The 27,364-nt window shown below is 47.5% G+C and overlaps 1 protein-coding gene across 5 annotated transcripts in view; it reads left to right on the top strand.

Moving 5' to 3' along the window:
- The window catches only part of TRPC1 (transient receptor potential cation channel subfamily C member 1), a 313,340-nt gene that overhangs the window by 7,981 nt on the left and 277,995 nt on the right, over positions 1-27,364 (top strand). For 3 of the 5 annotated variants that reach the window (XM_073674674.1, XM_073674675.1, XM_073674673.1), the window contains exons 2-6: positions 4,384-4,538; positions 24,576-24,659; positions 24,882-24,983; positions 25,509-25,711; positions 25,939-26,070. In XM_073674674.1, coding sequence (XP_073530775.1) covers positions 4,384-4,538; positions 24,576-24,659; positions 24,882-24,983; positions 25,509-25,711; positions 25,939-26,070 — 676 coding nt within the window. The remainder of the gene's footprint in view (positions 1-4,383; positions 4,539-24,575; positions 24,660-24,881; positions 24,984-25,508; positions 25,712-25,938; positions 26,071-27,364) is intronic. The other 2 variants (XM_073674678.1, XM_073674677.1) reach the window with 2 other exon arrangements.

The raw sequence follows: 27,364 nt of genomic DNA, 5'->3' as shown, positions 1-27,364 counted from the left end.
GTCATTAACGTGCAATCAGCCTTCAGGGATAAAGAGATTAAACATGGATTTTCTTGTGCATTGACACAATATTATTTTAGCAATCTATTTTTTTTTACCCATTGTTTTGTAGCCTTAAGCTCTACAGTGGTATAATTATGGTTTCGTAGAAAACATGGGCCCTAATAAGTAGCTGCAGTACAGCCATGTGAAAGACTCCCGCTCACAGTATTATCACACTAGCTGAACAATTATACAGTAAGTAGCATTGAGTTTCAGATGCCATACTTAAATTCACAAGTCTCCGGTTGGAAATACCTAGAAATACATGGTCTTTGCGTGTGACCTGTATCAACTGGTATAAAGGCAGTGTGACACTTTTTTAAATGTAAATGTTGAAAAAGGAATGTAAGTTATTTATCATTCATCTGACTAGGACAGATGAATTATCGGGATGTGTGCCCTTCTGATGAATCTGATGCATGCTGCTCTGGAGAACACACTGGTGCTCTAGTTAAAATTCGACTTGGAAGACTGCCTAGTCAATGTAAAAGCAGAAAAGGAAGAATATGAAAGCTTAAATCAATATCTTTCATATGGAAATCATTGAGGAAGCAATCCAGAGCGTTAAACATGTTTCTGTTCATGCGGTTGAGGATGTGGTTTGAAGATCATCCAAAAGAGACATAAAAGCTGAACTGAAAGTGAATATTAGTAGCCCCACAATATAAAGCTTACCTGTCCTATCACACCTAACCTGTAGAAAAGCCTGGTCCATCTGCCTCAATCCATAAATGGTTTTAGTGCACACGCCAGTCTAATATCTCCAGGAATTGCCCCTATTCCCTAGTTCTATAACTTGCCAGCACTTTTCTTGAGTGGGTGGTTCATCTTATTCGGCATTCTAACAGCACTTTAGGTGCGTAAACTTCCTTTCCTCATTTCCCAGCATGCATTGCCCCTGTTGTTGTCCATTTGTATGCCTACCATCGATTGAAAGCTCACCTCTCTCTTATGCCTGTTTATAAAAATACCATTACAAAACAAAATATCTTTTCTCTGTTCTTATATAACATCTAGTTAACATATTCAAGAACATCAAGAACATAGTGTATGGATAAAAGAAAATGGAAAAGAGATTACTACAAAGTTACAGGCCTAGTGTTGTTATACAAGGAGTCCATTCATTTCTGCTATATTGCCTTACATAGTATCAGATGATGTTGGCAGATGGTTTATAGCAGGTGTCATCAACAAATGCGTTCCCTAATTACAATCCTTCAATACACAGAATGTCCTCTTTGATACATGTAGCTCTATACCATACCTGTCAAACTCTGGCCTGTGGGCCAAATCTGGCCCTCTGAGTGATTATATTTGGCCCACGACACCAGAACCACCACCCCTATGGGGGCCATTATACTGTTTGGAGAACTACAGTACAGACCAAAAGTTTGGACACACCTTCTCATTTAAAGATTTTTCTGTATTTTGATGACTTTGAAAATTGTACATTCACACTGAAGGCATCAAAACTATGAATTAACACATGTGGAATTATATACTTAACAAAAAAGCGTGAACAACTGAAAATATGTCTTATATTCTAGGTTCTTCAAAGTAGCCACCTTTTGCTTTGATGACTGCTTTGGACACTCTTGGCATTCTCTTGATGAGCTTCAAGAGGTAGTCACTGGAAATGGTCTTCCAACAATCTTGAAGGAGTTCCCAGAGATGCTTAGCACTTGTTGGCCCTTTTGCCTTCACTCTGCGGTCCAGCTCACCCCAAACCATCTCGATTGGGTTCAGGTCTGGTGACTGTGGAGGCCAGGTCATCTGGCGTAGCACCCCATCACTCTCCTTCTTGGTCAAATAGCCCTTACACAGCCTGGAGGTGTGTTTGGGGTCATTGTCCTGTTGAAAAATAAATGATGGTCCAACTAAACGCAAACCGGATGGAATAGGATGCCGCTGCAAGATGCTGTTGTAGCCATGCTGGTTCAGTATGCCTTCAATTTTGAATAAACCAGCAAAGCACCCCCACACCATCACACCTCCTCCTCCATGCTTCACAGTGGGAACCAGGCATGTAGAGTCCATCCGTTCACCTTTTCTGCGTCGCACAAAGACACGGTGGTTGGAACCAAAGATCTCAAATTTGGACTCATCAGACCAAAGCACAGATTTCTACTGGTCTAATGTCCATTCCTTGTGTTCTTTAGCCCAAACAAGTCTCTTCTGCTTGTTGCCTGTCCTTAGCAGTGGTTTCCTAGCAGCTATTTTACCATGAAGGCCTGCTGCACAAAGTCTCCTCTTAACAGTTGTTGTAGAGATGTGTCTGCTGCTAGAACTCTGTGTGGCATTGACCTGGTCTCTAATCTGAGCTGCTGTTAACCTGCGATTTCTGAGGCTGGTGACTTGGATAAACTTATCCTTAGAAGCAGAGGTGACTCTTGGTCTTCCTTTCCTGGGGGGTCCTCATGTGAGCCTGTTTCTTTGTAGCACTTGATGGTTTTTGCAACTGCACTTGGGGACACGTTCAAAGTTTTCCCAATTTTTCAGACTGACTGACCTTCATTTCTTAAAGTAATGATGGCCACTCGTTTTTCTTTACTTAGCTGCTTTTTTCTTGCCATAATACAAATTCTAACAGTCTATTCAGTAGGCTATCAGCTGTGTATCCTCCAGACTTCTGCACAACACAACTGATGGTCCCAACCCCATTTATAAGGCAAGAAATCCCACTTATTAAACCTGACAGGGCACACCTGTGAAGTGAAAACCATTTCTGGTGACTACCTCTTGAAGCTGATCAAGAGAATGCCAAGAGTGTGCAAAGCAGTCATCAAAGCAAAAGGTGGCTACTTTGAAGAACCTAGAATATAAGACATATTTTCAGCTGTTTCACACTTTTTTGTTAAGTATATAATTCCACATGTGTTAATTCATAGTTTTGATGCCTTCAGTGTGAATGTACAATTTTCATAGTCATGAAAATACAGAAAAATCTTTAAATGAGAAGGTGTGTCCAAACTTTTGGTCTGTACTGTATGTGGGGCCCATTATTCTGTATGGATAACTATGTGGGACCCATTATACTGTTGGAGGACTATGTGGCGCCATTATTCTGTATGGAGGACTATGTGGGACCATTATTCTGTATGGAGGACTATGTGGGCCCATTATACTGTATGGAGCACTATGTGGGGCTATTATACTGTATGGAGGACTATGTGGGGCCATTATACTGTTTGGAGAACTATGTGGGGCCCATTATACTATATTAATAACTATGTGGGGCCATTATTCTGTATGGAGCACTATGTGGGGCCCATTATTCTGTATGGAGGACTATGTGGGGCTATTATTTTGTATGGAGGACTGTGTGGGGCCCATTATACGGTATGGAGAACTATGTGGGGACATTATACTGTATGGAGGACTATGTGGGGCGATTATTCTGTATGGAGGACTATGTGGGGTCCATTATTCTGTATGGAGGACTATGTGGGGCTATTATTTTGTATGGAGGACTGTGTGGGGCCCATTATACTGTATACTGGTTGGCCTGCGACTTTGTCCAAGTTTTTCATTTTAGCCCTCTGTGTGTTTAAGTTTGACATCCCTGCTCTATACAGAATCCTTACCCTCATGTACCAATATCTATATTTAAGGTACTGCCATACCTTTACATAATAACGACATAAGTTGTAATGGGGTTGTTGGGTGAAAATAAGTTTCTTCTATCCATAGGATAGGTGATAACGTACTGATCAGTGGAGGTCGACTACTGGGACATACACCGATAAGCAGAGCAGGAAACTTTTATCCCTGTTAGAATGGAGTGGCAGTGCACAAGCTCAACTGCCGCTCCATTCATTCCCAATGGGGCTGTCATGCACTGCACTCGGCTTTTTTGTTTTACAACAGGGAAAAACGCTCCATCGAGGATAAAAGTTCCCCGTTCTGCCGATCGTTGCAGGTCCCAGCATTTATTCGAAGTCCACTTTTAAGACAAAGTAGATGATAAATTACCAAAACTGTCCATGTAAATAGTAATTTTAAACTTTTTGGGGGCATGGATCCCACACAGGGGAGCATTTTTCAGAACCTCTCTCATTTTTAGGCGAGATCTGTTGTGATCTGTACCACTTCCAGTTACTTGTCTTCCATACTATGGTTGTTTATGTGATTACACACCAGCCCTTGATGTATTCTGCTTCTCATACCTCGGGATGTCGATTATTTTCCTTTTAATAAAAGTTATATATGATTTAATATATGAGTGCTAGTTGGCGTACTTCATCTATCTTGTCCAGTTCTATCTGTTGTTTTCACTAGAGTACTTCTTTAAGTGCTAATCATCTACTAGTGTTATTCATCACTTCATCTCTTTTCTTTTAGGCGACTATTACATGGTTAAAAAGCTCTTGGAAGAGAACAGCTCAGATGAATTAAATATTAATTCAGTAGATGTCTTGGGAAGAAATGCCATTACAATATCCATTGAAAATGAGAACTTGGATATTTTACAGCTTCTTCTGGACCATGGTTGTCAGGTGGATACAGTCTAATTGTGTATTTGCAACACAGTTTGTGTAATGCACATCACATCATTACTGTCGTGTGCTTCATGTGTTTTGTCTCTTTCTCTTCATGCATACATTTTCTCAAATGAACCTACCTTTGTACCATAACATTTATTTGGGAAAAATAATAATATATTTTTTTATCTTGGAAATTATTTCTTAATACCTGAAGCTTCCTATATGTTAAGTACATTTTTTCCATAAGGCTCTTTCCCCACTGCATTTCTCCAGTGGGTTTGGATAATTCTGTCTGAATCCCACTATAGGTTTATCACCCTATTGGGGGTTCGTGTAAATCATGTTTTTAGGGGGATTTACTTATTTTACTCGCTTATATAGCACTATTAATTCCACAGCGCTTTACAGACATCGTCATCACTGTCCCCATTGGGGCTCACAATCTAGATTCTCTATCAGTATGTCTTTGGAGAGTGTGAGGAAACTGGCGAACACGGAGGAAACCCATGCAAACATGGGGAGAGCATACAAACTCCTTGCAAATGTTGTCCTTGGGATTTGAACTTGACGCGCCCCCTGGGCCAGTGTTGTTTGGGGGATACCCGGAGCCGGATCAGATGGGGGTTGTAGTCTCCGAGTGGCGGTGACCCGGTCCGTGCCCAGGGTGTCAAGCTCAGTGTGTGGCAGTCCTACAGATGTTACTGGATGTTCTTTAGTGTCGACTACGCCACCCGTTGATTTGCGGTCACTACGGCCGCCGCTGCAGCAGGGTCCGCTGAGGCTGGTGGTGTGTGTGCAGCTCAGGTAGTATAACCCCCAACGGGAGGGGTATAGCCTCAGGGGGGTCAGTTGCAGAGGATGGTGGTTGTGGAGGTGCAGTGAGGATGGTAATGAAACTCAGAGTCGGGCTGTGCAGTTCAGGGTTTTTACTTACTGCTTTTGTGTTGGTCACTCCGGCCTTGAGTGACCACCCGAGCCGTGCTGCGTCCACCAGGTCCTGGACTCGGCCAACCCCCAGGTGATTCTGGAGCGTGTTCCTGAGCTCCCTTTTTGACTTGTCCTTCTCTCTGGCCTTCCCCACCAGGGATCCACCTAAGTCCGGCTCCCTCGGGCCTCTTGTTGGTAAAACCCTTGTCTCTGGGTTCCCTGACCCTATTCTTGGTTTGCCTTCCGGGTGGATTTAGTGGGTGGTCGTGGCAGATCCTGCCCACGACCTCTGGTCTCTGGCTAAGGATTAGTGCCCTCCACCAGCTTGGGATCCGGTACCCTTGTGCCAACTCTTCACCCTCTGGTCTAATTTTGGGTTCTTGGAGTTCCCTCTTCTCCCCCTCTGGGTCCTTCTTTTCTCCTCTCTCTCACTCTCTTGGCCTTGGAGCTGGCTGAGCTGCTCTGCTTGTCGGACCAAACCTCTACAAAAGACCCTGTTCTAAGATGGTTCCCACCTTATATACTCCCTCTATGTGTGAGCTCAGGTGACCAGCACCCAATGAGCTCTTAGCATTACCCAGACTGCTCCCCCTATCTGCCCCTACACTACTGGGATGTTCCACCCCCCTCCCACTCCAGCCAGGGACAGACGCTGTCGTACCTGCACATTTCTCTAGTGGGAGTACCATTGGTCTGTCCCCCGGAAATGGGATGTATGTAGTGCATGCAGCCTACTGAGCTCAGTTCCACACTCCATCCTTACCCGGGAGTGGAATACCACACCTCTGGCTTGAGGTGTAATACCCCTGTAGCAGCCGAATCCTCAGGGTGCTACATTCCCCCCTGGTAAATCACAGCACGTCCTCGGGCTGTAAGATATAAAAAAACATCCAAAACATACAATTTTTTTTTTCATAAACATAAACATATAAAACAATATATATATTATCAGCAATAAAACTTTTCATATAAAACTTTTCATAAATAACATCCTTGTAAACACTCTTGCTCCTCCGGCCACGGTGCAACTTGTGACCGGGAAAAGTGCGACAGTCTCCTTTAGAAACACGGTTTTCCTATAAAACCTGTAGAGGGTGCCTTAGAAAGCGCAACTATATACAGGGGGAATATGGCCGCTCTCAGTCCTCGGCCAGGTAATGGGAATAGGGACACACGGGTTAACAGTTCACTCTTGTCCCAACGGGGACATATTTAAAGCAGCAACAGTTCACTGTACCCCGATGGGTAACTATTTACAGTCTCTTTACCGTACTTTAACGACGGCGTCCTCCTGCTCCTTCTTTGGATTGAGACCCGTCCGGGTCCTCCTGCTCCTCCTCACACCGCAGCTCCTCCTCCGTCAGGCGATGTACATGGAGGGCGCAGGGTCCTTTGGCACACCTGTGCCGGGTGAAGGTGACCTCGTCCCCTACATACAGGTCACGACCTCTGTGTCCCTCCGGCAGATGGCTCTCTACGTCTCTGCGGGTGACAAAGACGTCGCCGGGGGTATGATGGTCTCTTATGAAGCCCCACCCATGCTGCAGGTTGAATTTAATCACAGTCCCGGTGGTACGGGGACCATGAGCTGCACGGGGATCTCTCCTGGTCCGGCTCTTCTGCTCCGCGCTCCTTATCTGTGCTTGCTGTTCCCGGACCCGCCTCTCTCTCCGCTCCTTCTCGAAGACCTCGAGCTGCTGGCGGCAGCACTCTGCACGCTCCGCTGCGGCCGCCCGAGTCTCCTGAGTGAACCCCATGAGGTCTCCTCCGGTGGGGTCCCACTCAAATTGTGCCTCCTCTAGCGGGGGCTGGGTCCTCCTGACGGGCTTCGGAGCCGGAATCAGGGGCTCACACAGGGGCCTCGCCCTTTGGAGTTCCAGTTGGTAGTACTCCTGGGGCCATATGATGGGCTGCCCATCCGGGCACGTATGCTGGGCGAACAGGTCCTCACCCAGGTGCGGTACTTTAGGTGTTATGGGCGCTGTGGTGGTAGCGGCGCCCGGGTTGACCAGGCCTTGCGACCAGGCTTGGGGCACGCTAAAGGAAAAGGGCACCGTAAGAACGGCGGCGCCCGTGGTTACTCGGCCCTGCGACCAGGCTGGTGCCTCCGCGGAGGTAGGGGGCGCTGTTGGAATGGCGGCGCCCGGGTGTACTAGGCCTTGCGACCAGGCCGATGGTATTTCCTACTTTGCCGCGCTCAGGGTCGAAGCGCGTGACGTCACAGGGGTCGCGGCCGCGGTTTCCGGTTGAGGCCTAGTCTGCGGCGGTGACGATGCAGCGACGGGCACGGCAGGGGGAATTTCGGGCTTTGCGACGGGGAGCTGGGGCAGGCACGCGGTTTCCCGGCTCGGGGTAGAGACGTCCCCTTTACCTGCCTCCATTCGTTCAGCTCCCTTCTCGGCGCCGTCTCCGGCCTTGAGTCCTCCTGCACCATCCTCAGAGGCGGTCTGTCTCCTCGTCTCGGGTGGCGTGCTCCGCTGACGGGTTTCGGTCCGCTGGGCCATCTCTTGGCTCCACTCCGCCAACGTCTCTCGCTGCACCCGGGCCATCCTCCGTGCGAGGCCCTCCAGCGCAGTCTGTGCACACTCCCGGTCTCGGGGGAGCTGTGCTAGGATCTCCACTAAGCCTAGTGAGGTTGTTGCTTGCAGCAGGCTCCTGACCACTGGGTCGGTGCTGCCTGACTCTCCCTCCATCTCCGGGTAGGCTCTCTCTCTGGACTCCTCTCCAGACTTCTTGTCTCCGGGTGCGCTCTCTCCAGACTGCTCCAGGCGACACCCATCTTCGTTCTCTTGTTCTGTCTCCGCCCACATTGAGGGTGGTCCCGGGGCAACTTAGTGATTGTCAGTTCCAGGGGCAGTTATCTCACGCTGATGGACACTTCCAGCATCACAGTCTCTGTTGGTGGGCGCGGTTTCCGCTTTTGGCGCCATTCTTCGACCTGGCCCACTATGGGAGGTGGCCTTTTGCCACCCTCTGGCACGCCCATAATGGCGTCCGCTCTTCCAAGGCGGGAAATCTTTGGAAATGGCGGGAATCGTCTCCCAGTGGCGGGAAACTCCATGGATGGCGGGAAAAAGCTGCAAATGGCGGACAACCGGCGGGAAACGACCTGTGATGGGGTCCGTTGGCGGGGACCCTCCGGAACCGGCGGGAGACTTCTTTTTGAGGTAACGGTGAACTTTTCTTCAGGCACGCAGTACCCGGTTGTTGCGGGCACGTTATCCTGCCGACTACGCCAAAGTTGACGCGCCCCCTGGGCCAGTGTTGTTTGGGGGATACCCGGAGCCGGATCAGATGGGGGTTGTAGTCTCCGAGTGGCGGTGACCCGGTCCGTGCCCAGGGTGTCAAGCTCAGTGTGTGGCAGTCCTACAGATGTTACTGGATGTTCTTTAGTGTCGACTACGCCACCCGTTGATTTGCGGTCACTACGGCCGCCGCTGCAGCAGGGTCCGCTGAGGCTGGTGGTGTGTGTGCAGCTCAGGTAGTATAACCCCCAACGGGAGGGGTATAGCCTCAGGGGGGTCAGTTGCAGAGGATGGTGGTTGTGGAGGTGCAGTGAGGATGGTAATGAAACTCAGAGTCGGGCTGTGCAGTTCAGGGTTTTTACTTACTGCTTTTGTGTTGGTCACTCCGGCCTTGAGTGACCACCCGAGCCGTGCTGTGTCCACCAGGTCCTGGACTCGGCCAACCCCCAGGTGATTCTGGAGCGTGTTCCTGAGCTCCCTTTTTGACTTGTCCTTCTCTCTGGCCTTCCCCACCAGGGATCCACCTAAGTCCGGCTCCCTCGGGCCTCTTGTTGGTAAAACCCTTGTCTCTGGGTTCCCTGACCCTATTCTTGGTTTGCCTTCCGGGTGGATTTAGTGGGTGGTCGTGGCAGATCCTGCCCACGACCTCTGGTCTCTGGCTAAGGATTAGTGCCCTCCACCAGCTTGGGATCCGGTACCCTTGTGCCAACTCTTCACCCTCTGGTCTAATTTTGGGTTCTTGGAGTTCCCTCTTCTCCCCCTCTGGGTCCTTCTTTTCTCCTCTCTCTCACTCTCTTGGCCTTGGAGCTGGCTGAGCTGCTCTGCTTGTCGGACCAAACCTCTACAAAAGACCCTGTTCTAAGATGGTTCCCACCTTATATACTCCCTCTATGTGTGAGCTCAGGTGACCAGCACCCAATGAGCTCCTAGCATTACCCAGACTGCTCCCCCTATCTGCCCCTACACTACTGGGATGTTCCACCCCCCTCCCACTCCAGCCAGGGACAGACGCTGTCGTACCTGCACATTTCTCTAGTGGGAGTACCATTGGTCTGTCCCCCGGAAATGGGATGTATGTAGTGCATGCAGCCTACTGAGCTCAGTTCCACACTCCATCCTTACCCGGGAGTGGAATACCACACCTCTGGCTTGAGGTGTAATACCCCTGTAGCAGCCGAATCCTCAGGGTGCTACATTCCCCCCTGGTAAATCACAGCACGTCCTCGGGCTGTAAGATATAAAAAAAACATCCAAAACATACAATTTTTTTTTTCATAAACATAAACATATAAAACAATATATATATTATCAGCAATAAAACTTTTCATATAAAACTTTTCATAAATAACATCCTTGTAAACACTCTTGCTCCTCCGGCCACGGTGCAACTTGTGACCGGGAAAAGTGCGACAGTCTCCTTTAGAAACACGGTTTTCCTATAAAACCTGTAGAGGGCGCCTTAGAAAGCGCAACTATATACAGGGGGAATATGGCCGCTCTCAGTCCTCGGCCAGGTAATGGGAATAGGGACACACGGGTTAACAGTTCACTCTTGTCCCAACGGGGACATATTTAAAGCAGCAACAGTTCACTGTACCCCGATGGGTAACTATTTACAGTCTCTTTACCGTACTTTAACGACGGCGTCCTCCTGCTCCTTCTTTGGATTGAGACCCGTCCGGGTCCTCCTGCTCCTCCTCACACCGCAGCTCCTCCTCCGTCAGGCGATGTACATGGAGGGCGCAGGGTCCTTTGGCACACCTGTGCCGGGTGAAGGTGACCTCGTCCCCTACATACAGGTCACGACCTCTGTGTCCCTCCGGCAGATGGCTCTCTACGTCTCTGCGGGTGACAAAGACGTCGCCGGGGGTATGATGGTCTCTTATGAAGCCCCACCCATGCTGCAGGTTGAATTTAATCACAGTCCCGGTGGTACGGGGACCATGAGCTGCACGGGGATCTCTCCTGGTCCGGCTCTTCTGCTCCGCGCTCCTTATCTGTGCTTGCTGTTCCCGGACCCGCCTCTCTCTCCGCTCCTTCTCGAAGACCTCGAGCTGCTGGCGGCAGCACTCTGCACGCTCCGCTGCGGCCGCCCGAGTCTCCTGAGTGAACCCCATGAGGTCTCCTCCGGTGGGGTCCCACTCAAATTGTGCCTCCTCTAGCGGGGGCTGGGTCCTCCTGACGGGCTTCGGAGCCGGAATCAGGGGCTCACACAGGGGCCTCGCCCTTTGGAGTTCCAGTTGGTAGTACTCCTGGGGCCATATGATGGGCTGCCCATCCGGGCACGTATGCTGGGCGAACAGGTCCTCACCCAGGTGCGGTACTTTAGGTGTTATGGGCGCTGTGGTGGTAGCGGCGCCCGGGTTGACCAGGCCTTGCGACCAGGCTTGGGGCACGCTAAAGGAAAAGGGCACCGTAAGAACGGCGGCGCCCGTGGTTACTCGGCCCTGCGACCAGGCTGGTGCCTCCGCGGAGGTAGGGGGCGCTGTTGGAATGGCGGCGCCCGGGTGTACTAGGCCTTGCGACCAGGCCGATGGTATTTCCTACTTTGCCGCGCTCAGGGTCGAAGCGCGTGACGTCACAGGGGTCGCGGCCGCGGTTTCCGGTTGAGGCCTAGTCTGCGGCGGTGACGATGCAGCGACGGGCACGGCAGGGGGAATTTCGGGCTTTGCGACGGGGAGCTGGGGCAGGCACGCGGTTTCCCGGCTCGGGGTAGAGACGTCCCCTTTACCTGCCTCCATTCGTTCAGCTCCCTTCTCGGCGCCGTCTCCGGCCTTGAGTCCTCCTGCACCATCCTCAGAGGCGGTCTGTCTCCTCGTCTCGGGTGGCGTGCTCCGCTGACGGGTTTCGGTCCGCTGGGCCATCTCTTGGCTCCACTCCGCCAACGTCTCTCGCTGCACCCGGGCCATCCTCCGTGCGAGGCCCTCCAGCGCAGTCTGTGCACACTCCCGGTCTCGGGGGAGCTGTGCTAGGATCTCCACTAAGCCTAGTGAGGTTGTTGCTTGCAGCAGGCTCCTGACCACTGGGTCGGTGCTGCCTGACTCTCCCTCCATCTCCGGGTAGGCTCTCTCTCTGGACTCCTCTCCAGACTTCTTGTCTCCGGGTGCGCTCTCTCCAGACTGCTCCAGGCGACACCCATCTTCGTTCTCTTGTTCTGTCTCCGCCCACATTGAGGGTGGTCCCGGGGCAACTTAGTGATTGTCAGTTCCAGGGGCAGTTCTCTCACGCTGATGGACACTTCCAGCATCACAGTCTCTGTTGGTGGGCGCGGTTTCCGCTTTTGGCGCCATTCTTCGACCTGGCCCACTATGGGAGGTGGCCTTTTGCCACCCTCTGGCACGCCCATAATGGCGTCCGCTCTTCCAAGGCGGGAAATCTTTGGAAATGGCGGGAATCGTCTCCCAGTGGCGGGAAACTCCATGGATGGCGGGAAAAAGCTGCAAATGGCGGACAACCGGCGGGAAACGACCTGTGATGGGGTCCGTTGGCGGGGACCCTCCGGAACCGGCGGGAGACTTCTTTTTGAGGTAACGGTGAACTTTTCTTCAGGCACGCAGTACCCGGTTGTTGCGGGCACGTTATCCTGCCGACTACGCCAAAGTTGACGCGCCCCCTGGGCCAGTGTTGTTTGGGGGATACCCGGAGCCGGATCAGATGGGGGTTGTAGTCTCCGAGTGGCGGTGACCCGGTCCGTGCCCAGGGTGTCAAGCTCAGTGTGTGGCAGTCCTACAGATGTTACTGGATGTTCTTTAGTGTCGACTACGCCACCCGTTGATTTGCGGTCACTACGGCCGCCGCTGCAGCAGGGTCCGCTGAGGCTGGTGGTGTGTGTGCAGCTCAGGTAGTATAACCCCCAACGGGAGGGGTATAGCCTCAGGGGGGTCAGTTGCAGAGGATGGTGGTTGTGGAGGTGCAGTGAGGATGGTAATGAAACTCAGAGTCGGGCTGTGCAGTTCAGGGTTTTTACTTACTGCTTTTGTGTTGGTCACTCCGGCCTTGAGTGACCACCCGAGCCGTGCTGCGTCCACCAGGTCCTGGACTCGGCCAACCCCCAGGTGATTCTGGAGCGTGTTCCTGAGCTCCCTTTCTGACTTGTCCTTCTCTCTGGCCTTCCCCACCAGGGATCCACCTAAGTCCGGCTCCCTCGGGCCTCTTGTTGGTAAAACCCTTGTCTCTGGGTTCCCTGACCCTATTCTTGGTTTGCCTTCCGGGTGGATTTAGTGGGTGGTCGTGGCAGATCCTGCCCACGACCTCCGGTCTCTGGCTAAGGATTAGTGCCCTCCACCAGCTTGGGATCCGGTACCCTTGTGCCAACTCTTCACCCTCTGGTCTAATTTTGGGTTCTTGGAGTTCCCTCTTCTCCCCCTCTGGGTCCTTCTTTTCTCCTCTCTCTCACTCTCTTGGCCTTGGAGCTGGCTGAGCTGCTCTGCTTGTCGGACCAAACCTCTACAAAAGACCCTGTTCTAAGATGGTTCCCACCTTATATACTCCCTCTATGTGTGAGCTCAGGTGACCAGCACCCAATGAGCTCCTAGCATTACCCAGACTGCTCCCCCTATCTGCCCCTACACTACTGGGATGTTCCACCCCCCTCCCACTCCAGCCAGGGACAGACGCTGTCATACCTGCACATTTCTCTAGTGGGAGTACCATTGGTCTGTCCCCCGGAAATGGGATGTATGTAGTGCATGCAGCCTACTGAGCTCAGTTCCACACTCCATCCTTACCCGGGAGTGGAATACCACACCTCTGGCTTGAGGTGTAATACCCCTGTAGCAGCCGAATCCTCAGGGTGCTACAAACTCAGGACTGCAAGGCTGCACTGCTAACCACTGAGCCACCATGGGATTCAGGCAGAATTACTGAATGCACTGCAAAAAAACACAAAGTGTGAACATAGCCTAAGCCCCAGCTAGTTACAACAGTTTATCACTAGACAATACATGTCTCTCTAATCTTATTTATCACTTTTGCTATTTCCGTTATTTCAAATTCCATGTAGGACATAACTGTATTTGATTTCGTGGTTAGTAACTTCAGTTGTGAATATGAGGATTGTCACAGTTGATTTATGACCTGGTCTTATTGTTCAGTTGAGCAATTCATCTATTTATCCTGACTGTCTGGCTACCACAGAAGCTCAATATGAATCACCTGATAAGATTTCCCATGAGAACTATTGGACTTGTCCATTCATAATAATCTAAGTAATGAGAGGATGTCAATGGGCCCATAAGGCCTATACGCAACAATGTAAATTGTAAGTGGAGCTTTACCAATAGATATGATTGGAATTCAATAACAATATTAGTCTAATTAACTACTTATTAAATATATATTAATATTTATTGTGTGAACATTATATATGTATAGTCTTGGTGAGCATTTAGATCTTAATGTTTTTGACCTAAAAAAAACTGTGTATGTTGACCCAAGTAATTTAATCATCTAGGAATTCACAATGACTGCATCTGCTTTCAAAGTTTGGGTGCTCAATACTTTTCATTCATATCTAAGTATTCTGTTGAATTAACCCCTTCCCAATGGAGGATATAATAGTACATCCTACATCAGGTCTCCATGTATGGCCCGGGCGCTGAGCCCGGCCCGAGCGCTGAGCCCGCACTGTACCCAGTAGATCCTGTCTGTTGTACACATCTGGTACCTGCTTGTAACCAGAGCTAGCTCCAATCGCTGCTGATTAACCATTTCAATTCATTATTCAATGACAGCAACATTTAAATTGTACAATCGCAGGGATTGAATTGCTAAAGGCCCTCAAGGCTGCCGCCTTAATCCACCTGTGAAGCCCAGACATAGGATAACATTATGTTTGCTATATACTGTATTACAATGTACATTATATAGAACAATTGATCAAACAGTTTCAAGTCCCTTGATAAAAATAATTAAAAATAGTTTATAAATATGGTATTGTTGCATTGCAAAAGTCCGATCTATAAAAATATAACATTAATTACGGTAGATCGTAATGTAAACACTAGTGTTCAGCGAGCATGCTCGACACTGCTCGGTACTCGCCCAAGCATCTCACTACTCGGGTTGTTCGGCAAGCACCGAACATTTTCGGGTTACTCGGGGGGGGGGAACTCGGGTCTCTGCCCTGCATGTTTGGCGCTCTTTACAGAGCCAATGAACATGCAGGGATTGCCAGCCAGTCACTGTAATGCCACAGCCATGTTGGTTGTGGGCATTACAGTGATTGGCTGGCTGCACAGCGTCACCTCGAGTATTTAAAACCGGGCGCCGCCATCTTGGACACAGTCGCTCCGGATCAGACAGTTTAGGGAGAGTGCTGCTGAGCTAGGGAGAGATTTATACTGCGAAATACGTAGTGTAGGGTCTCTAAAGCCTGCAAAATCAAGCTAACAGTCCTTCTGAGGACTAATATCCATCCCAGATATCAGGCAGGCAGGCTGTATAGGAGACGCAGTGGTTATACCAATAAATACTGCATTACAGTCCTGTGTGCTGCTTCTCAAATTGCTAGACTTAGCCCCAGGTCTCAGGGGCCAGGAAAAATCCTTTTTTTTTCATCTAAATCCTCTTTTTTTTCCCTCAGTCAGACTGTACAAATACCCGTCTTATTAACCTTTTGGTATCCCCCCCCCCTCCAAAAAAAAATTGAGTGTGTCTGTGAGTGTTCAGGCACAAATATATCCGTTTAAAAGAGTATGGTTTCGGCCAGATAACTAGAACTGTGGTTTTGCAGTTCCACGGTTCAAATCTCTGTATTATCCACTTTTTTGCCTTTTTTCCATAAAAAAAACAAAACAGTTTGAGTGTCTTGCTGACTGTTCAGACACAAATATATCTGTTTAAAAGATTCTGGTGTAGGCCAGAGAAATAGAACTGTGGTTTTCCTCTTCCACGGTTCAAATCTGGGTGTAATCCACCTTTTTGCCTTTTTTACATAAAAAAAACAGTTTGAGTGTCTCGCTGACTGTTCAGACACAAATATATCTGTTTAAAAGATTCTGGTGCAGGCCAGAGAAATAGAACTGTGGTTTTCCTCTTCCTCGGTTCAAATCTGGGTGTAATCCACCTTTTTGCCTTTTTTGCATAAAAAAAAAACGTTTGAGTGTCTCGCTGACTGTTCAGACACAAATATATCTGTTTAAAAGATTCTGGTGTAGGCCAGAAAACTAGAACTGTGGTTTTCCTCTTCCATGGTTCTAATCTCCTTTTTATTACCCTTTAGCCATTGATAGTGCGAGTGTAAGCTATTTTACTTCATTTACAATGGGCAAGGCGCGTGGCAAGGGACGTGGAACTGGACTTTCTGGTGATGGTGCGTGCAGAGGATGGGGCCGTGGCCAAGGTGAAAATGTGCCACAACCAACAGCCACATCTTCTCGCTCCCAGTTCTTGACCGAATTACTAGGGAAGCACACAACACCACTATTGCGAACTGATCAGTGTGAACAGGTTATTAATTGGATAGCAGATAATACTTCCAGTCATCTGGAAAAAAAAACTGTAATAGTGTCTCCCTGACTGTTCAGACACCAATATATCTGTTTAAAAGCGTCTGGTGTAGGCCAGAGAAATAGAACTGTGGTTTTCCTCTTCCACGGTTCTAATCTCCTTTTTATTACCCTTTTTCCATTGATAGTGCGAGTGTAAGCTATTTGACTTCATTTACAATGAACTGATCAGTGTGAACAGGTTATTAATTGGATAGCAGATAATACTTCCAGTCACCTGGGCACCACCACCTCCGGTCTGTCTTCCACGTGGTCAAGTGTTAGTAGCCGTGAGTCTCGATCGCATACTCCTCCTCACTCTGATGCTCCTTCCTCCCACCATGAGTGTCGTTAGACAGCAACTGATCCCACAGTTGGACACTCTGAAGAGCTGTTCACTGGTCCATTTCCATATTTGGGCCCCTCGCCTGCTCCGCTTGAAGTGGTGGAAGAGGAGATCCCATGTAGCGATGGCCAAATATTTGAACAGCCACGGCCACAGGAAGGCGACGCTGGCAATTTGTCACAAGAGGTGGACGATGACGAGACACCATTGCCACGAAGTGAGGAGGAGGACCTTGGTGTGGAAGTGGAAGAGGAGGAGGTGGTGGATGATCTAGTAACTGACCCAACGTGGCAGGAGGACATGCAGAGCGAGGCAGGCAGCACACAGGGGGAGGGAGGCAGAGTACCCCAACAGGCAGGAAGAAGCAGTGTGGTGGCCGCAGACAGAAGGCGGGCAACCGTTCCCCGTAACACCAACACGAGGGACGTTGCCAGTACAACCAGTAGGTATTCCAGAGTCTGGAATTTTTTTAAATACTCTGCTGATAACCCCAAAAAGGCCATTTGTACCACCTGCCAGGCCAGCATCAGCAGGGGTGACAAAACTACCAGCCTGACCACCACCAGCATGATCAGGCACATGGCAGCAAAGCACCTGACTTTGTGGGGCGAACACCAGGGTCCACAACCAGTGTCAGCGGGTGTCACCACTGCTTCTTCCGCTGTTGTGTGTGTAAGAGAACCCTCTCTTGTGCGTGCAAGGCAATCCCCTGTCCATACTGCATGCAAAGATGCCCCCTACTCTCAGTCTTCACTTGTTATGGCAGTTTCTCAAGAAACAGCACCAACGTCCACGTCCACGTCCCACCGCAGCGTTCAATTGTCCATATCCCAGACCATTGAACGAAAGCGCAAATTCGCAGCCAACGCCCCACAGGCCACAGTCCTAAATTCGCACATTTCACGACTGCTTGCGTTGGAAATGCTGCCTTTTAGGCTGGTGGAGACGGAATCCTTCCGCAACCTTATGGCGGTGGCCGTCTCTCGGTACTCGGTCCCCAGCCGACACTATTTTGCCCGGTGTGCCATCCCCGCACTACACAAGCACGTGTCCCAAAACATCTGCCGTGCCCTCAACAACGCAGTTACTGGGAGAGTCCACCTGACAACGGACACGTGGACAAGTGCTTGTGGCCAGGGACGGTACATCTCCCTGACGGCACACTGGTAAACCTAGTGGAAGCCGGGACCCAGTCAGACCTTGGGACGGAACACATTCTCCCCACACCGAGGATTGCGGGACCTATGTCAGTCACAGTTGCCCCCACAGTGTACTGCTCCTGCGCATCATCCTCCTCCTCCTCCTCATGTTCAGCCTCCATCTCAGATATCATCACATCAGTTACAAGCTGGAAGCACTGCAGTACTGCCTCAGCAACAGGCTGTGCTGAAACTCATAAGCTTAGGTGAGAAACCTCACACTGCTTGTGAATTGTGGACAGTTGTGAAAGAGCAGGCAGATCTGTGGCTGAGACCGCTGAACCTAAATCCAGGCATGGTCGTGTGTGACAATGGCCGTAACCTGGTGGCGGCTCTGAGGCGAGGCCTGTGCTTAATCTCGTGGTTCAGCGGTTTCTTAAATCGTACCCCGAGTTCCCAGATCTGCTCGTCAAAGTACGCCGCCTGTCAGCTCATTTTCGGAAGTCGGCTACAGCTTCCGCCGCCCTTGCTGTGTTGCAGCAGCGTTTGCAGCTTCCGTCACACCGACTGGTGTGTGATGTCCCCACACGATGGAACTCTACCCTCCACATGTTGCAAAGGATTTGTGAGCAGAAGAGAGCATTTGTGGAGTACCAGCTGCAACAAGGCCGTCGATATTCAGGTCAGTCTCCACACATAAGACCTCAGGAGTGGACCTGGATGTCTGACATATGTACCATCCTGACAAACTTTGAAGAGTCCACCAAGATGGTGAGTGGCGATGATGCCATCATTAGTGTCAGCATCCCCCTTGTCTGTCTTTTGCAACGCTCTCTGCAGAGAATTAAAGAGGAGGCATTGCAGCCAGAGTATGATGAGATGGATCAAGAAGCCGTAGCGGGCGATTACACACAGCCCAGCCTCATCTCATCCCAACGTGCACTGGGGGACAATGAGGGAGAGGAGGAGGAGGAGGAGGAGGAAGAACAGGAGCTGGTATCGTGCGCTGAAGACGGTAGTACCTGTACAACTGTCATACCGTCGGTTCAGCGTGGGTGGCCTGAGGACAGGGGGGAGGAGGAGGAGGAGGATAGCATGGTCAGTCGTCATCTTGGTGAGGACACGGAAGTCTTGACCGATACCAGTCTTGCACGCATGGCTGACTTTATGTTACGCTGCCTTAACCTTGACCCTCGCGTTGTCAAAATGTTGGATGACAGTCATTACTGGTTGGTGACACTTTTAGACCCCCGCTACAAGGAGAACTTTCAATCTCTTATTCCTGAGGTGGAGAAGTCTACAAAAATGGGGCAGTACCAGAAGGCCCATGCTGCAGAACTGTTAAAAAAATTCCCATCTGAACACGCTAGCGGCAGAGGTCACAGTTCGTTGCCAAAACAAGGCGTACAGGCGAGAGAGATGCTACTCCAATCCAGCAGCGGCAGGGGAACACTGTCAACGTTCTGGGACAGTTTTCTGAGACCCGCCCAGCTTACAGGCCCTGAGGCGCGGGGTACTCTCCAAGGAGTGGAAAGTTTCAAAAGATGGTGAGGGAGTACCTTGCCGACCGTACCAGCGTCCTTCGTGATTCCTTTGTGCCTTTTAATTATTGGGTATCCAAGCAGGACCCTTGGAATGAACTCGCTCTGTACGCCTTGGAGGTCCTGGCCTGCCCTGCCGCTAGTGTATTTTTAGTGCCGCTGGGGGAATTATAACTGATAAGCGCACTCGTCTGTCAACTGACAATGCTGACAAGCTGACCCTTATCAAAATGAACAAGGGCTGGATTGAGCCAGACTTCTCATCACCACCAAATGACAGCAGAGTAACATAAAGTCAAATCCACTGTGTTATTTCGGGAGGTGTATTCCCATCCACCGCTTCACACCCACACATGGGTATAAGCTTCCTTGTTTCGGCTGTTTTTTCTCTTCTCCTTATCCTCAGTCTTCACCACCACTATACCACCAGGGTGACCGTGGTCCGTGTTGCCAGCATTGCAAGTTCCTCCATCCTAATTTTTGGCAGCTTTTGCTTGGAAGGCATAGGCAAAGACTATGGGAGACCCACTCCCCAATAATGGGAATAATGTTTTTAATATGCTGTACTGCATGGCTCTTGTAAGAGGAATTGCGAGTTCCTCCGTCCTAATTTTTGTCAGCTTTTGCTTAGAAGGCATAGGCAAAGACTATGGGAGACCCACTCCCCAATAATGGGAATAATGCTTTTAAGATGCTGTACTGCATGGCTCTTGTAAGGGGCATTGCAAGTTCCTCCATCCTAATTTTTGGCAGCTTTTGCATTCAAGGCATAGGCAAAGACTATGGGAGACCCACTCCCCAATAATGGGAATAATGTTTTTAATATGCTGTACTGCATGGCTCTTGTAAGGGGCATTGCAAGTTCCTCCGTCCTAATTTTTGGCAGCTTTTGCTTGGAAGGCATAGGCAAAGACTATAGGAGACCCACTCCCCAATAATGGGAATAATGTTTTTAATATGCTGTACTGCATGGCTCTTGTAAGGGGCATTGCAAGTTCCTCCATCCTAATTTTTGGCAGCTTTTGCTTGGAAGGCATAGGTAAAGACTACTGGAGACCCACTCCCCAATAATGGGAATAATGTTTTTAACATGCTGTACTGCATGGCTCTTGTAAGGGCCATTACAAGTTCCTCCGTCCTAATTTTTCGCAGCTTTTGCTTGGAAGGCATAGGCAAAGACTATGGGAGACCGACTCCCCAATAATGGGAATAATGTTTTTAATATGCTGTACTGCATGGCTCTTGTAAGGGGCATTGCAAGTTCCTCCGTCCTAATTTTTGGCAGCTTTTGCTTGGAAGGCATAGGCAAAGACTATAGGAGACCCACTCCCCAATAATGCGAATAATGTTTTTAATATGCTGTACTGCATGGCTCTTGTAAGGGGCATTGCAAGTTCCTCCATCCTAATTTTTGGCAGCTTTTGCTTGGAAGGCATAGGTAAAGACTATTGGAGACCCACTCCCCAATAATGGGAATAATGTTTTTAACATGCTGTACTGCATGGCTCTTGTAAGGGGCATTACAAGTTCCTCCGTCCGTATTTTTGGCAGCTTTTGCTTGGAAGGCATAGGCAAAGACAATGGGAGACCCACTCCCCAATGATGGGAATAATGTTTTTAATATGCTGTACTGCATGGCTCTTGTAAGGGGAATTTCACGTTCCTCTGTCCTAATTTTTGGCAGCTTTTGCTTGGAAGGCATAGGCAAAGACTATGGGAGACCCACTCCCCAATAATGGGAATAATGTTTTTAATATGCTGTACTGCATGGCTCTTGTAAGGGGCATTGCAAGTTCCTCCGTCCTAATTTTTGGCAGCTTTTGCTTGGAAGGCATAGGTAAAGACTATGGGAGACCCACTCCCCAATAATGGGAATAATGTTTTTAATATGCTGTACTGCATGGCTCTTGTAAGGGGCATTAAAATCATCTTTTTATTCCACTGGAACCTCCACGTCTCTTCCAAGGGGCATTAAAACCGTCTTGTTAAACTACTGTGACCTCCACATCTCTTCCAAGGGGCATTAAAACCGTCTTGTTAAACCACTCTGAACTCCACGTCTCTTCCAAGGGGCATTAAAATCGTCTTGTTAAGCTACTGTGACCTCCACGTCTCTTCCAAGGGGCATTGATATTGTCTTTTTATTCCACTGCGACCTCCACGTCTTTTTCAAGGGGCATTAAAACCGTCTTGTTAAACCACTCTGAACTCCACGTCTCTTCCAAGGGGCATTAAAACCGTCTTGTTAAGCTACTGTGACCTCCACGTCTCTTCCAAGGGGCATTAAAACCATCTTGTTAAACCACTCTGAACTCCACAGCTCTTCCAAGGGGCATTGAAATGTTGTTTTTAATTACCTCTAACCTCCATGACTCTTCCAACGGGCATTGCATTTCCTCCTAATTTTAGTCAGCTTTTGCTTTTCAATGCATAGGCGAACACTAAGGGAGACCTACTCCCCAATAATGGGTAGAAGGTTTTTAGTACGCTGTAATCCACGTCTGTTTCAAGGGGCATTGCAGTTCCTCATAATTTTTGGAAAGCCTTCCATTCACTGCTTAAGCCAACAGTGTACAGGAGACCCAGTTGCTATAAATGGAAAAAACGGTTTAGTTAAGGCCCTCTGACCTCCATGTCACTTCCAAGGGGCATTGGAGTGCGTCGTAATTTTTGGTAGGCATTGCACTCACTGTATGCCCTATAACTGTGTAGCCGAACCACTCCTTTTGGTACAGAAACATATCCTACAAAACATGTGTGGTTGACCGGCCTGATATTGATGTGAATGGTCCCTGTTCCTCCTGCTCTTTCTCTTTTGCCACCACCCCATCCATCATTCATCACCTGAAGCTTTGTTTTAACGGGAGTCATAGAACTGGGTATAGTAGCAGGAAAACATCCAGAAATCCTCGGAGGAGGTAGGATATGCGCCAAAACACTGACCACCTCAGGCCTAGCCGCTACTACATACATGCGCTTGCATTCCAAGGAACAGAAAGCTAAGGAGATGGATGGCTTCATGATCATGAATAATTTACTCATTGTGTAGGAGGCCGACCACTGCTGCTGTCTACCTTCTGAACTTTGTGTTGAAGCCTGATTGACCCAGGACCCACGATCCTCTATGTCTGGAGGACTTGTTGCATCCCAGTGTCCAACTGTGTCCCGGCTTCCACAATATTAACCCAGTGTGAAGGCGTCAGTGAGATGGACCATCCCTGGCAACATTCACTTGTCCACGTGTTTGTGGTTAGGCTGTCCTTCCCACTAAATGCACTGGGGAGGGCACAGGTAATGTTTTGGTATGCGCGCTTGTGTATAAGGTGCACTGGGACAAATAGGGAAGGCTGGGGATCGTTTATGGACACCCGACCGCTCCCAGGCGGCTGAGGACCGTGTATGAGCACCCGGTCGCCCCCTGGTGGCTGGGGACCGAGTGTGGACACCCGGCCGCCGGGCGGCTGAGGACTGAGTATTTATACCAGGCAGCCGACGCAGCCATGACGTTGTGGCCAGATGCCACCTCCTCATGCCTAAAGTGCCCAATTTCAAGTGCAAGCAAGCAAGCAGTATAGTATTGCAGCCTGGGGGTGTGTGGGTGGCAGACTGCATACTTGCGCTTGCATTGCAATAAATGGGGGGAGGTACAATTGAACACTGCCCTGGGACAAGGACTTGCACCGGGATAGCTGCAAGTATGCATCTTCTGATCCGGCAAGGATCACTTCTGATGGGCACACTTTTAGGCAGTGACCTGGGTGTCAGAGATGCTTCCAGGGGTCTTCCCCATGCTGTTCCCATGTCTTTTCAGCACTGTATGCATGTGTCACACAGCACATAGCCATATAAAGTTGTAAAATGTTAAAATGACATTTCCCGGTGAATGCATTTGTCACGGTTGAAAGCAATACAAAAGTGCAAAAACGCATAAAAAATGTTACCTGTGAACATAGCCCAAGGTGTGGAGGAGTATTTTTGTTTTTGGTTATTTATTTTTACCTTATACACAAGTCTTTACCCTGGAAAGGATGTTCCTTAACGTATTTCATGGGAAAACAGTTTCAGTTTCGTTTTTGAACGTTTTATTGTGAGCCCGTTAAAGTGGCTTAATACCTCTGACCACGTTGTTGACAGCAATGACCTGGGGGTCAGGAATGCTTCCAGGGGCGATCCCCATGCTTTCCCCATGTCATTTGAGCACTGTCACTATCGTTTTGGGCACTTTTTAGGCTTTCTACAGACTGCCGGGGGTGCCGCCGCAAAAATGCTCGGGTCTTCCATAGACTAACATTGTGTTCGTTGCTCGGGTCGAGCACCCGAGTATCACAGCAAGCTCGGCCCGAGCATCGAGCACCCGAGCATTTTAGTGCTCGATCAACACTAGTAAACACAATAAAGAAAAAAAAAAGCGCCATAGAAACCAAACTTTTATTTTTACAAATCTCCTAAAAAAATGTCACCACTTAATTGAAAAGAAAAACTATACAAATTTGGAATTGTGGTAATAATACTGACCTAGAAAATCCAAGTGCAGTTAAATGGTAAAAAACAAACACAATTCAACCATTGTTTTTTTTTCATTTTGTGATAATAAATAATGAGTTCATAATTACCACAAAATGAAAAAAACAATGGCTGAAGTGTGTTTTTTCATCATTTCACTGCACTGGATTTTGTTTCCTTTTTTCCCGTACTTTGTATCTTAAAATAAATAGAGCCATTCAAAATTACAGCTCATCCCACAAGAAAACAAGACCCCATGTGGCTATATGGACTGAAAAATAAAAAAGTTATTGCTCTAGGAAGAAGGGGAAAAAAGAAACAAAGTGCAAAAAGTGAAATTAACCAGGATGAGAAGGGGATAAACATGGGTCTTCTTTACATGACTTGACTTTTGCTTTACTATTTTGGTCAAAAATATCCCTCAAGGTTTATGGTTAAGATTGCAAATCTAATCATTGACTAATTGTGGATTATACAAAATGGTACAATGGACTTGTATGACGTTTTGGTAGTCCCCATTCTCTAGGACATACAAATATTAACCGTGCACGCTACCTAACAAAATGTCAGCATTAATGTCGGACACTTTTATGGTAAAAAAGGGCCAAACTGGGATCATATGATCATTGGTGCCATGCTCTGATCACTGTTTGTCTGTAAATGAAATGCATTAAAGATTTTTTAGGATGAGTATACAAAAATTACAAATATTTACATTTAGTTTCCTTAATAGGTTTTAATCATACACTGTTTGCACCATTGTGACGTTATGTTCCATGTTTACTTCTCCCATTTCTCATTGTTTCTTCCTCTCTTTGTTCATCTTCCATCAATCGTCTTCTCTTCTCATGCCTCCTCAAGTGTCTCTATATATGGGGTAGCAGTTGGTCTCCTGTTCTGTGCACTGATGATGGCAGGGACAGAGAGGATATAGAGGGCTCTTTGGTAAGTTTTGGATGGGTGTTTTTAATGGTTTGGGGTTATTTTCACCCAAGATCTTTTTTTTTTTGGGTACCTAATTATCATTTTTCCTTATTAATGCCCAAACAAGTTTTTTGGTTTTGGGGCAAGTGTGGGTAGGGCCCAAGTAATGGTGCTGATTTTAAAGATAATATTAAAAGATCATGGCTGACATTTATTTAAATGCCTAAATCTCTTATTTTGTAGTCAACAGATGCACTGCTGGTGGCAATAGACTCTGAAGTGGTTGGAGCAGTAGATATTCTACTGAATCATCGTCCAAAATGGTCCACAAGGCCAACAATTGTGGTAGGTGCTAATCAGTGCAATACAATATACAGGGATATATACTGTATAAATCACATTAAATGTTTTCTCAGAACAGCTAAAACCGAATTATCTTTTAATCACAAATTCTAAAAACTGCTCACTAGAAGTCGGCTGTGTACCAGTTGTGATGAAAGGTTTTATATTGTTTTATTCTCTTTGAAACGAGGAGTGAGTCCTTGGGCCAGCCCCCAATTTTGTAAAGTGATGGCTCTTAAGTGTTAATCTGAACGGTGCTTTCATCAAGGGCTTAAGATAGGTTCTATACACTGTTTATGGAGTCAGTTATAAGTCTCAGAGGGGAGTAGAGCCCACCTGAGTTCATCTGCATTCAGGATTAGATCTCACGACTAGAACCAAAACAAAGTCTTTCTATGATCAAAAGTATTCTGAAAATACAGTTAACCATAAGTTGGGATATGTAAGCATACTTGTATTCCTGATAGATCCTTTTTTCCCCATACAATATACTGATTTTTTTTTTTTTAACATCTGTTCTTATTTCAGAAACTCATGGAGCGTATACAGAATCCAGAGTACTCCACAACCATGGACGTGGCTCCTGTTATTTTAGCTGCTCACAGAAACAACTATGAGATCCTGACAATGCTCTTAAAACAAGATGTCTCTCTTCCAAAACCTCATGCTGTCGGCTGTGAGTGTACCCTCTGTACGGCCAAGAACAAGAAGGATAGTCTGAGACATTCCAGGTTAGGACTGTCCACTTTGAATAGAAATAAATCTTATGGCACCTGTCTCAGTGATCCTCGTGTTATCTTTACATACAGTTAGCTCCTGTGTGTTCAGTAAAGTAATTATCATTCTTACAATTAATAATGACTTAGTGGTGACAGGTCGACTTTAACGGAACAACCAATTATGTCATCAGTTAAATATAGCAGTATAATATTTGGTGGTGTTTATTTGTGGATTACAGATTTCGTCTCGATATTTACCGGTGTTTGGCTAGTCCAGCTCTAATCATGTTAACCGAAGAAGATCCTATTTTACGGGCATTTGAGCTCAGTGCAGATCTGAAGGAACTGAGTCTTGTGGAGGTAGAATTTAGGTAAGAGTCAAGAATTTTATCTCTTTTTTTGTTATGCAGAATCAGTAAAACACTACTGTAGTGTGTCACTACTAAACAATAACCGAGGAGGTGCCACCAATCCTGTACCAATAAGGACCAATGTTTTCTGTACAAGGTAATTTTTAGTAATAAAACCAACCTGTTTAGCTTGGAATATCTGTTATGTCGTGGAGACCCCTTTCCAGGGAGAGCTAATTTGGTTTGAAACACAAGGAATCTCCAGATCTGCTGACGTTAGTCAAAGTAGGGAACGATATATTGGAGACAAAAACTTACACAGGAATCTGTCTGTGTGCAAAGCATGTCTGATCCATACTCAAAGGCATGGAGGTTTTTACTGTCTTATATAGATATAAAGTGTTTATATGTTAAAGCAAGCTATAAAATTGTAGCCATAACAGTTCTACACTATAATAATATTTATCAGCAGGTGGTTCGTTGATCCTCATTTACATTCCAAATTTCAAGTGCGTTGAAATTTCAAAAAACGTGCAACTTCACAATTTTTTTTTTAAACTTACCATGTTCACTGTACAGTAAAGCTGACCTGGCAGTATGATTCTCCTGATTATGATTACGCAGATACCAAACATGTATAGTTTTTCTTATTTAATTGGTGAAAAAAAAAGTCGGAAATTTGTAAAAAAAAATATTTTGCTTATGTCTAGTGTTGAGCGATACCTTCCGATATCGGGAAATATCGGATCGGATTGGATCGGACCGATACCGAAAAAGTATCGGATATCGCCGATTCCGATACTGGAAACCAATGCAAGTCAATGGGACAGAAATATCGGAATGAAAATAAACCCTTTCATTCCTTGTAGGTTAATTCTACATGAAGGAAAACAACTAAGAATAATGTAGAATGTATTGGGGGAGGTGGGGGAGACAATAAAGGCATAGAGGTTTAGCCCAATCAAATGGAATAGCAGGAATTAATATTTTTTTTAAGACGTTCTGAGTTACGGAAATATTGACTATGTTAAGTATTTTTATATTTTGTCAGATATTTATGTTTCACTACTTCCATGCTCTTCACCTTCTTTTTTACTTCTCCCACACTTTCTCCTTCATCATCCTCAGCATCTTTTTCATCCTTTTCTTCTTCACCTTCTTCATCTTCTTCTTCTTCACCTTCTTCGTATTATTCTTTTTTTTTACATTCTTCATATTCTACTTCTTCATCTTCTTCATATTCTTCTTCTTCATCATATTCTTATTTGTGACAGGCATTCCTGTAGTTGTTATCTATAAAAGGTTGGACATTACA

This window comes from Phyllobates terribilis, unplaced genomic scaffold (assembly GCF_046119375.1).
Source record: "Phyllobates terribilis strain yellow unplaced genomic scaffold, ASM4611937v1 Scaffold_3__8_contigs__length_932513732, whole genome shotgun sequence".
NCBI classification, from domain to species: domain Eukaryota; kingdom Metazoa; phylum Chordata; class Amphibia; order Anura; family Dendrobatidae; genus Phyllobates; species Phyllobates terribilis.
The sequence above is the reverse complement of the archived record's forward strand: the minus strand, read 5'-3'. Positions and strand labels throughout refer to the sequence as shown.